This window comes from Gallus gallus, chromosome 7 (genome assembly GCF_016699485.2).
Source record: "Gallus gallus isolate bGalGal1 chromosome 7, bGalGal1.mat.broiler.GRCg7b, whole genome shotgun sequence".
Lineage (NCBI taxonomy): Eukaryota > Metazoa > Chordata > Aves > Galliformes > Phasianidae > Gallus > Gallus gallus.
In genome coordinates this window covers 22,040,243-22,050,224 of record NC_052538.1, presented here as the reverse complement: position 1 = coordinate 22,050,224, position 9,982 = coordinate 22,040,243, and the positions used below count along the sequence as shown (strand labels likewise).

General features: G+C 64.6%; 2 protein-coding genes across 8 annotated transcripts; one reads left to right on the top strand and one right to left on the bottom strand.

Annotated features, from left to right (window-relative positions):
- The first annotated feature begins 733 nt into the window (after window positions 1–733).
- On the top strand, window positions 734–4,878 carry PRKAG3 (protein kinase AMP-activated non-catalytic subunit gamma 3). Of its 7 annotated transcripts, none has more exons than XM_015289796.4 (13): window positions 734–775; window positions 1,535–1,574; window positions 1,833–2,071; window positions 2,162–2,243; window positions 2,322–2,380; window positions 2,499–2,544; window positions 2,651–2,705; window positions 2,815–2,941; window positions 3,033–3,198; window positions 3,282–3,319; window positions 3,393–3,539; window positions 3,621–3,790; window positions 4,287–4,878. In XM_015289796.4, exons 1-12 carry the CDS (start codon window positions 743–745, stop codon window positions 3,735–3,737), a joined length of 1,149 nt encoding a protein of 382 aa, XP_015145282.2. In that variant the 5' UTR covers window positions 734–742; the 3' UTR covers window positions 3,738–3,790; window positions 4,287–4,878. The 7 variants fall into 7 exon arrangements, with proteins under 7 accessions (XP_015145282.2, NP_001026429.2, XP_040559381.1 ...); NM_001031258.3 differs by having other exon boundaries at window positions 1,845–2,071; window positions 4,287–4,876; XM_040703447.2 differs by having other exon boundaries at window positions 1,845–2,071; window positions 2,162–2,380.
- Window positions 4,805–9,627, bottom strand: CYP27A1 (cytochrome P450 family 27 subfamily A member 1). Its single transcript, XM_422056.8, has 9 exons — window positions 9,382–9,627; window positions 7,583–7,773; window positions 7,211–7,410; window positions 6,942–7,139; window positions 6,667–6,830; window positions 6,348–6,514; window positions 5,979–6,060; window positions 5,711–5,911; window positions 4,805–5,611 (listed from the first exon to the last, which is right to left on the bottom strand). The coding sequence occupies exons 1-9, from the start codon at window positions 9,607–9,609 to the stop codon at window positions 5,486–5,488; spliced, it is 1,557 nt and encodes a 518-aa protein (XP_422056.4). The 5' UTR covers window positions 9,610–9,627; the 3' UTR covers window positions 4,805–5,485.
- Between the last annotated feature and the right edge of the window lie 355 nt (window positions 9,628–9,982).

Here is a 9,982-nt window from a genome sequence, read left to right as displayed (position 1 = left end):
AGCTGTCGGCTGTGATTTAAAACCATCTGTCTGGCACCCGTGTGGGGGCCATGGCCCTGCTCCCTGCTATGACCGGGGTCCAGCTGTCCCCTGGGGTGAGCTGGAGCCACCCTGTCCCTATGGCCGGCCATGGGTCTGCTCGCCCACGGCCGCTCCGGGGCTGGCCCGGCAGTGGGCCAGGGCGATATTTGAACCTTCCTGAAATAGAAACGGAGCTGGGAGCAAACATGGGGTGGGAGGGGGTGGCCCAGTGGGGTAAGGGAAGAGGTTTTTGGGCTGGGGACACGAGATTTTGGGGCTGGGAATAAGCTGGATGGCAACAGGACCCCGGCGTGGGCTGTGGCATGGGGACAAAGCGCCCAGCCGAGCTGTCCCTGTGTCCCACGCTGTGCTGGCTGCGACTGGGGCCACCTATCCTTCAACATCCCGCAGTACGTGCGGTGCTGTACCCCTGCTCCTGCTGCAGCAGCTGCATCCTGGTGGTGCTGAGCCCCGCTCCGGGTGAAAAAGAGTTGGTGGGCTGGGGATAGCTTTTCCTCCTCCGGCCATCCATCCATCCCCCGTGTCCCCCAGGTGCAGCAGGTGCCGCAGGCTGAGATGACGGGGTGACGCTGTGAGTACTGCCTGGTGGTGGTGGCCCCCCCCCTTGGTGGGGGCATGGCTGGCATTGCTGAGTGACACCCTATCTGCCAGGCCCCAGCCAGCCGCGGGCCCAGAATAGCAGCGCTGCCCTGCAGTCAGCATGGAGCAACTCTCCAGCCCTGCCGCTCCCCAGGTACCCTCAGGATAGAGTGGGGGGCCAGGCTCGGTGGCCCCCACTTGGGATCAGCCACACTGGGTGGGGGGGTTGGTGGTACCTTTCCTATGGCTGGATCGGTGTGGGGACAAAGACACGGGGCACAGCACGACCCGCCTGCCTGCCCCCACTGTCCCCAGCTGCTGGGGAATGATTGGGGTGGGGGGCATTTGTGTAAGGTCACCTCCCTGCCGGGGCAGCTCTGGCCTCATTAGAGAGCGATCCATGTGGCTTTGTTGTTGTAGGGTGGCATGTAAACATTGGCTCTGCTGCCAGCTCTGCCCATGGTGCGTGCTGCTTTGTTATGGTAGGGTCTCCTGGGGGACCCATGGGGGCACGGGGCCAACCGGCTGGTTCTGATTGCCCCCCCTCCTGCCTGGGCTGTCCCTTTGTTATTGTAGGGTCTCCCAGCGTGAGGCTGGGCATACCTAGCCCCTTGTGGCAGGTGGGGCTGGCAGGGCTCTCAGCATCAGAGGAAGCTGGAGTGGGATTTACACCTTGGGGAGCAGGGGAGGGAGAGGAAGGGCACTGGGTTGCCTCGGCTGAGACAGTGAAGGGAACACTGTCTGTTCTGGCATCCTATGCCCTGCGCCTGGGATCCTCCAGGGGCAGATAAGCTCTGTCTCAATGGGGCCTATGCTGGCAGGGAGCTCTCAGGGGGCTGCACCTCCAAGCAGTGAGGTGAGGGCAAGGTGGGCTAGCTGCTGCTGACCCCGCTGTCTCTGCATGCCCCTGCAGATGGTGCTGCTGGATGCTGCTGCCCGCCCTGTGGAAGAAGGTGGGTAGCAGGCAGGGGGACAAGCAATGCATATATGGATAGCAGGTGGGGCTGGCTCACTCACGCAGTGAGTGCATAAGCCCTTGGCCTGCTTGGGAAGCCCGTGTCACCGCACTCAGCTCCTTCCAGGCTGAACAGCTGCTCTGCTCCGCGCTGCTTCTGTCCCTGCAGAGTGGGGTCTGGGGGTTCTGCTGACCCCAGCAGCATCCCCGAGTGTGGGGGCACTGAGAGCCGGCAGCTCGGCTCATTGCTGGGCAGGTGTGCCCACAGGGTTCCCAGAGGCACTACATCCCAGGGGGGAAGAGGAGGAGGAGGAAAAGCGGAAGGGCTCCGGGCCCGTCACTTTCACGCTGGGCAATGAGATCCTGGGGCTGGAACCCGACAACAATTTCCAGAGCCCTGACGCTGAGGTCTACATGCACTTCATGAGGAGTCACTGCTGCTATGATGCCGTCCCCACCAGCTGCAAGCTTGTTGTCTTTGACACCACGCTGGAGGTGAGACCACAAGGATCACTGGGGACAAACTGGGAGGGGGAGTGGGGGGTCCTCGGTGTCCTCCCGACCCTCTCCCTGCTCCGCTGGCAGATCAAGAAGGCTTTCGTGGCACTGGTGGCCAACGGGGTGCGGGCAGCCCCGCTGTGGGACAGCAAGATGCAGAGCTTTGTGGGTGAGTGCCAGGGCGGCCGGGGCAGCAGAGGGACTGCTATGGGGTGTAGGCAGAGCGGGCAGCCCCGTGTCTCCACAGGGATGCTCACCATCACTGACTTCATCAACATCCTGCACCGCTACTACCGCTCGCCCCTGGTGAGTGCCCCAGGCTGTGATGGGCAGCGATTCTGCACTCAGGGTGACGGGAGCGATGCCGGGGGGCGAGGCAGCCCTTAGCCATGCCACCCTGAGTAGGGCATCTCCCTGCCCTCAGGTCCAGATCTACGAGGTGGAGGAGCACAAGATTGAGACGTGGAGAGGTAGAAGCCGGGAGTGATGGGGGGTGTCTGGGCTGGGGACGTCGTGCTCAGCGTGGGGGTGGCTCTAGGAGTGTGGGACACCACTTGCAGCTCTCTCCCTTCGCAGAGGTGTACTTGCAGGGCTCCTTCAAGCCACTGGTCTACATCTCCCCAAGTGATAGGTGAGCTCCTGCCCAGGGGGGAGATCTGGCAAGACCCCCACCCCGGGGGTGGGCACCAACTCAGGGGACCGGGGGGCTTCTGGGCACAGCCACATCCCCCCACCTGCAGCCTCTTCGACGCCGTCTACTCCTTGATCAAGCACAAGATCCACCGCCTGCCTGTCATTGAGCCCATCTCGGGCAACGTGCTGCACATCCTCACCCACAAGCGCATCCTCAAGTTCCTCCACATCTTCGTGAGTGCAAAGTGGACCAGAGATGGGGCGGTCCGTCACCGCAGGGTGGGGTGTGTGCATGATGTGTGCTCACGTACACTGCCCGCTTCAGGGCTCCACCATCCCCAAGCCACGCTTCCTAAAGAAAACAGTGCAGGAGCTGTGTGTCGGCACCTTCCGTGACGTGGCCGTCGTACCTGAGAATGCTCCTGTGTATGCTGCTCTGGAGATCTTTGTGGACCGCCGTGTCTCTGCGCTGCCCGTTGTTAATGCTGCCGGTACCCCACAGCTCCTACCGTACGCCCACCCCAACACCTCCCCCTGCCATCCCCTCTTCACCCCCTCCTCTGTCTCCTTACAGGTCAAGTGGTCGGGCTCTACTCCAGGTTTGATGTCATTGTGAGTATTGAGCGCGTTGGCATGGCCGTGGTGACACGTGGGAGCACATCCCGAGCATCACCATCCCTCCCAGCACCTGGCAGCCCAGAAGACCTACAACAACCTGGACATCAGCGTGCGGGAGGCGCTGCGGCAGCGCACCGTGTGCCTGGAGGGGGTCCTCACCTGCTACCCCCACGAAACCATGGAGGACATCATCGACCGCATCACCGAGGAGCAGGTGAGCGGTAGGAGCGCATCCCTTCCACTCACCCATGCCATTCCCTGCTCGCAGCCCACCTGTGATGCTCTGCACCCCCAGGTCCATCGCCTGGTTCTGGTGGATGAGAACCGGTACCCGCGGGGCATCGTCTCCCTCTCTGACATCCTCCAGGCCCTGGTGCTCACTCCCGCAGGTATCGATGCTCTTAACTCTTAGCCCGCGACGCTCCATCTTTCTCCATTCGCACCCTCCATTTCTCTCCACTTCAGGTAGGCGCTGCCCCTCTGCCACTGCAGAGCTGGCCAGGGAGGGGGGTCTGGGGGCACTGGGGGTGCCCAGGTGGTGACAGCGGGACTGAGGTGATGGCTGTCCCGGGGTCTCTAGGTGGGATGCAGGTTGCGCAGCTCTTTGGGCTGGGTGACGGTTTTGGGGGCACGACGCAGCCCAAGACAAAACCCATCCTTTTGGCATCGCCTCCTGGTCTTCATGCCCACCTGGTCTCCAGCAGTGCCCCGTGCATAAGGTGACAGGGCTGCATTAAGCAGGCACGGGACCTTCACAGTGCCCACGGGGGCGGCAGTGCCAGGGGGAGACCAGCAGTATATCCCCCTTCAGACCAACCCCATCTCCTTCACCGGCGCTCGCACCATCCTGAAGCCCAGGATGGAGGCTGTCCCTGTGCTCTGCGTCCCGTGGCTGCAGGGTGCCCAGCCCGGTGCGGTGCCCACAGGGGGTTATGGCCTCGCACGCTCTCTCACCCTGCAGGCATTGACCGACACTCGCTCTGAGGACACCAGGGAAGTGCCACAGGCTCATCCAACGCAGGGCCTCTTGCTTGGGTACCGCAGGGCCGTGGAAGGAGGCTTGGGGCCCGGGGGCTCTCCGTAGGGGGGGCTGCCCACCTGCCTTGGTCCTGGGACTCACTCTGAGCCTGGGGCCAACTCCTGTCAACCTCGGGGAGGAACAGAGCGGGGGAAAAAGGGTCCAGGGGTGCCTCCAGACTGCGAGCACACAGGGATGCTCAGTAGGCACCGTGCCACCGGGAGCTGTGCAGCTGGACACAGGGGCACCTGCGTGGCCCCGGGGGACCTGCAACGTCCCCCCCTCCCTTGCGACCGCTGTCCCCTCCTGCTGCGAGACCCCAGTGCTTCAGGTCCCACTGGCTGTGCCGGGTGCCTGGGAGGAGCGCATGGCTCAGCTGCACGCACAGGCTTGTTTTTTGTAGGGTCTCCAGGGCTGGAGCGCGCTGGTAGAGGTGCTCGCAAGGGGACCCTGTACAATGATAGGGGGGTGGGGGGTATTTATTTATTTGCCAGTCTCTTCAGCCTCGCTGGAATAAAGCAGCCTGCCCTAGGCACCGTGTTGTGGCCTTTCTGGGCTTGCAGCTTGGCACGGCTCTTTGGGATAGGGCTGGGGATGGGGTGCCCACCTCAGGGCAACCAGAGGGACGGGGATGTTGGCTCACTCCGGGGTGTGCAGCTCAATGGCTCCACTGGGGCTGAGGTGACCCTTGAGCCCATCCTTCCCCCACCTCTTTGCCCAATGCCCACACCCCCATAACCGCATCTCTGGGGAAGGACAGGTGACAGCAAAAGATCCCCTGTGCTCTGTAGTCCCGGTGCTGCCAGGAGACACGGCGCCAGCACCCATCCCCGTAGGGTCACCTGGCTCCATCCCTTGGGACCGCACACAAACCTTAAAACCCCACCGCTCAACCCCAAACCCTGCTGGCAGCTCAGACCTGCACTGCGAGGAGGGGGGAAACTGAGGCACGGAGAAGGGGCTGGGGCCAAGGTCAGTTATTCAGGCAGGACCCCAGGCACAGCTCCACACGCAGCGACACAATCACGGGACGAAGAACACCCAATGGCTGCAAACCCCTCCCTGTGCCCCCCGGCTCCTGGGCGTGGGGCAGGGTGGGGGCACTCCCGGTGGCATGTGAAAGGCACAGCAACGCCCTGAGCTCAGGGGGCCCCCGGGCGAGCGATGAACTCCAGGTTGATGGGCTTGTCGGCCACCAGGACGATGCGAGACACAGACGTCACCTCCACACCGCGGGGGTCCGGCCGCACCTCATAGGCTTGGATGATCTGTTGGGGCAGACAGAGGGGCAGCAGTGCCTCAGGACCCCTCCCAGGCCATCCAGCATAGCTCAAGGTGAGCTTCCCAGGATGAGAGACCCCACTCACCCTGGCGAGGGCCAGGTGCATCTCCAGCTCAGCAATGCGGCGACCAACGCAGGCACGGACCCCATAGCCAAAAGGGATGGAGCTGAAAGGGTGGTGGGGGGAACCGTGTCCTCGGAGCCAGCGCTGGGGCAGGAAGCGCTCCGGCTCAGGAAAGTAGGTCTCGTCATGGGACATGGCATAGTGAGCCAGGACAAAGAGGGTCTGCAGGGCGAGAAGGGGTTAATGGCCTTGGATGCAGTGGGGTACCCTCGGCACAGCCCCCACTCACGTTCTTGGGGAAGAGGTAGTCTCCGATGACGATGTCCTTCTCATAGAAGACCCTGGCGTTGGTGGGCACCACGGGGTACACCCTGGACCAGGATAGGGGGAGAGGTGTTGTGGGAGATGGACCCGCCAAGCCCAAGGCAGGAGCTAGGGAGAATATCTCCTGCTGCTCCGCAGCTCCATCTCCCTCACCAGGGAGGAGGTGGGTGGCTGAATGCGGCCCCAAGGGGCTGTAAGCCAGCTCTACACCCTGGCCAATGCTCCCACGTCCCATTCCCTGGGTCCCCCGCTAAACACATGCCCTCGTGTGGGGGAACAGGCTGTGCCAACCCAACTCTACTCACCCCAACCCAAAGGGGAACAGGGGCTGTACCTCAGCGTCTCCTTGATAACAGCCCGCAGCATCGGCATCTTGGGGATATCCTCAGCACCAGGAAACCGGTCTGGGGGCACGACGGCTTTCAGCTCCTGATACAGAGTGTCCTGGATGCCCAAGTCCCGGGAGAGGTGGTAGAGGGCCCAGCACAGCGTGTTGGAGGTCTGGGGGTGCAGACGGGTGAGAAGCAGTGAGAATGGGGAAACTGAGGCACAGAGCAGACAGGTGGCAGAGGGGTGTATGGGGTCTCCACTGACCGCTTCCCTGCCCGTGCCCCTAGCACTGAGATTTCTGGGGATGCCCCGGTGGCCCTCACCGTGTCCACGCCGGCCAGCAGCAGCTCGGCCACGCTGCCATACACCTCGTCCAGGCTGAGGTGGCCGCTGGCCAGCAGGTAGCTCAGGTAGCCCTGAGACACCTCCTTGCCCTTCTCTACGTGCCCCTCCAGCTCCTTCATCTTCCGATCGATCAGCCTCTTGCCTGCAGGGATGGACACCCGATGCTGACACAGAGGGTGGTGAACCCCGGGTGGCCAAAATCACTGCTCCCCATCCGGGATCGCAGGGGTTCAGCCCCATCTCCATGGCTCACCAAAGGCAAAGATGGTGTCCCAGCTGTCCAGGTAGCGGTCCCAGAAGGGCAGCACCTTGCGGCTCCAGCGGGGCAGGACGGTGGCGAAGATGGAGTTCTTGAACATGAGGTTGATGGAGTCGATGAAGTGCTGGGTCTCGGGGGGGACCTGCTGCTTCAGGCACCCAATGCGGGTCTCGAAAAGGATATAGGAGATCCCTGCGGGGGACAGGCGGCATCCAGAGCCCTGCGGGGATGGGGGGAGCGGAGCGGGGCTGAGGCCCCCCTACCTTCCAGGGCGAAGCGGTACAGCAGGTTGGCCACGTCCCCCACCAGCACCCCCGAGGGGCTGCGGCTCCGCTCGTCCCGCAGCCGCACCATCAGGTCAGACACCACCTCCCCGATGGCATCCGCGTACAGCACCGCCTCCGAGGGCTTCAGCAGCCGCTTGTTGAGGACCTGCCGCAGGCGGTACCAGCGCTCCCCTTCCCTGCATGGGGATGGGGCTCAGTGCAGCCCCAATCCATGGGAGCATCCTGCACCACGCCACCCCGATCCCTGGCAATCCGTCCACCCACCGTGGCCATACCCCTCTGCTCGGGGCAGAAGGAGCAAAGGGAGCTCCTATCCTCATCCCCACATCACTGCGGGGCCGGACTCACTCAGTGAAGGGGCCGTAGGGCAAGCGTCGCGTGTCCCGGTGCTCCTTCCATAGGGCCATGTCGCTCCGCATCGGGTATTTGCCCTCCTGCCGCAGCAGCTGCTCCAGCACCACTGGGCTCCCGATGTTGATGTTCTGGTAGTGGCCAAAGGTTGACTTCCAGATGGGGCCATAGATGCGTCGGGACATCAGCTGCAGTGCACGCACAGGACAAGGTAGGGTGAGCGGTACATCAGGGCGGGGGGCAGCACTCAGCACTGGGCACAGACCGGTGCATGGCACGGAGTGGTGCATCCATCGTCCACCCCAGGGTGCATGGAGAGCCTTGGCAAGACCCAGAGAGGATAGCAGGGACAGGAACAAGTGCCGCGCACAGGGCAGGAAGTTGCAGGACCATTGCGGTGGCTGTCAGCAGATCCACAGCATCACCCCATCCACACTCTGCTAAAGCCAAGGACGGTCCCCATGCCCTTGAACCCACCGCCGATAAGGGTGGTTAATGATCAGCAGTGGGCGCAGCGCTGTGGCCACACACGGCCTTGGGGACACACCATCCAGGGGACATCCACCAGCACCGGTCCTTCTCTGGGCTCAGAGTTCTGCTGTGCTCATACCCTAACTCTAACCCTAATCTCACAGCCACCAAAGCCACGGCCCTCTCAGAGCACCACTACCCCGGGCACTCCGGGGTCAGCTCAGCACCCCCTTGCCATCCACAGGGACTTTTCCAGGGGGCGTGTGACACCTTGCTGGGCACCAAGAGCCTCTCAGGAGCTGAGCTGAGCCTGGGGAGCTGTGGGCACCCTACAGGGAAGCCCTGGTCCCCGTTCCCCCTGGCTGCTGGGATGCACGTGGTACAATCTCCCTTGGTGACTGCGTCGCAGCCTGAGCCCAGATTCAGCTGGATTCGTCACTGCCGGGAGACAGACGTTCCTCGCGCACGGTGGCAGCAGGAGGGGGAGGGACGGCCGCCCCGGTGCTGCAGGCGGCACCCCAGGAAGAGAGGCCTGAGAGTTAGGGTCACCCCAGGAACAGGAGGCTGCGGCTTAGGGTCAAAGCCTCTCTGCCAGCGGGCGCTCACAGCCACAACCCAGCACAATGCAGGCCTCGTGCGGCAGGGCTGGGAGAAGCTGCTGGGATCCAAGGAAGGCACCTCCGGAGCTGTCTGCGAAGCTGGGCCTCGCTCGGAGCCCCGTGGAGCAGCAGGGACCCGTGCCCGCTTCCTGACCCTGCTGCCCTGTGACGGCCCCTTCCCCAGCAGCAGCACCCGCTGCTCCGCGGTGCAGGGAGGCTCCATCCCGCACTCCTCCCGTTCCGATCCCGCACTCAGCTCCCGGACGTGGCAGGTCGGAGCTCCCGGCCTCTGGAGGATGGATGCCGCCTGGCTCACGGCCAGCAGCTTCAACCGATGTATGAGGAAATGTTCGGAGAAGGAAACAAAACACCTCTGCCTGTTCCTATTCTGCCTTCCCAGGCACCAGCTGCCTCACGTTTAACCCCCAGTGCTACCAGCTTGGGGTGCCGGGACCCCGCACGCAGCCCTCAGACCATCGGGGACCGCTGCCGTGCCCAACTCGGGGACTGGGGGCAGCTGGGGGGACCTTTCGGTGCCCCTCGCCGTGCATCACCCCAGGGGCTGCGGGGTGCTCCGTCCCCCAGCGCCGCCCACCCCCATCTCCCCGCAGTCACTCAGCGCTCACCCCACGCCGGTCCCCAGCGCGCCTCTGCCGCACCATCACTCCCCCCCCGCACCCACAGAGCATCCCCTCGTCTCCGCACCCCCCGGGATCCCCCGGGCACCTGGAGGCGGTGCGTGTGCAGCAGGTAGCCGCGCAGGAAGAGCCAGACGAAAGTCCTGAGCAGCCCCGGCCCCGGCAGCTCCGCCGGTCCCTTCAGCCGCGCCGGCCCCGCCGCCGCCGCCGCCGCCGAACTGCCGGTCCTGCACGGCGGCTCCGGGCCGATCGGCGGCGGCGGGCGGAGGCGTAGGGGCAGCAGCAGCCGCCGAGCCCGGCCGCTCGGGCCCGCCATGCTCCGTCGGCAGCGCACGGGACGGGGCGGCGCGGAGCGGTGCGGGAGGCGGCACCGGGGGCGGTGCGGGGGGCGGCGAGGGGGGCGGCACCGGCGCTGGGAAGCGGGCGCCGAGAGCCGGGCAACGGCAACGCGAACCGAGTGCCGGGTACCGGGTGATGCACGGAGGGGAGCGGGTGCGGTGCGTGCGTCGTGCAGCGGGCAACGGGCACCGGGTGATGGCTGCTGCGCACCGAGAGCCGTGCGGCGAGCACTGAGTGCCTTGCACTGATTGGGGGGGCTGTCCTTCCTGGGCTGCCCCGTCCTTGCCTATGTCCTAGCTGTGGCGATCTCACCCATCGTTCCCTGTACCCGCCTGGCTCCCATCACCATA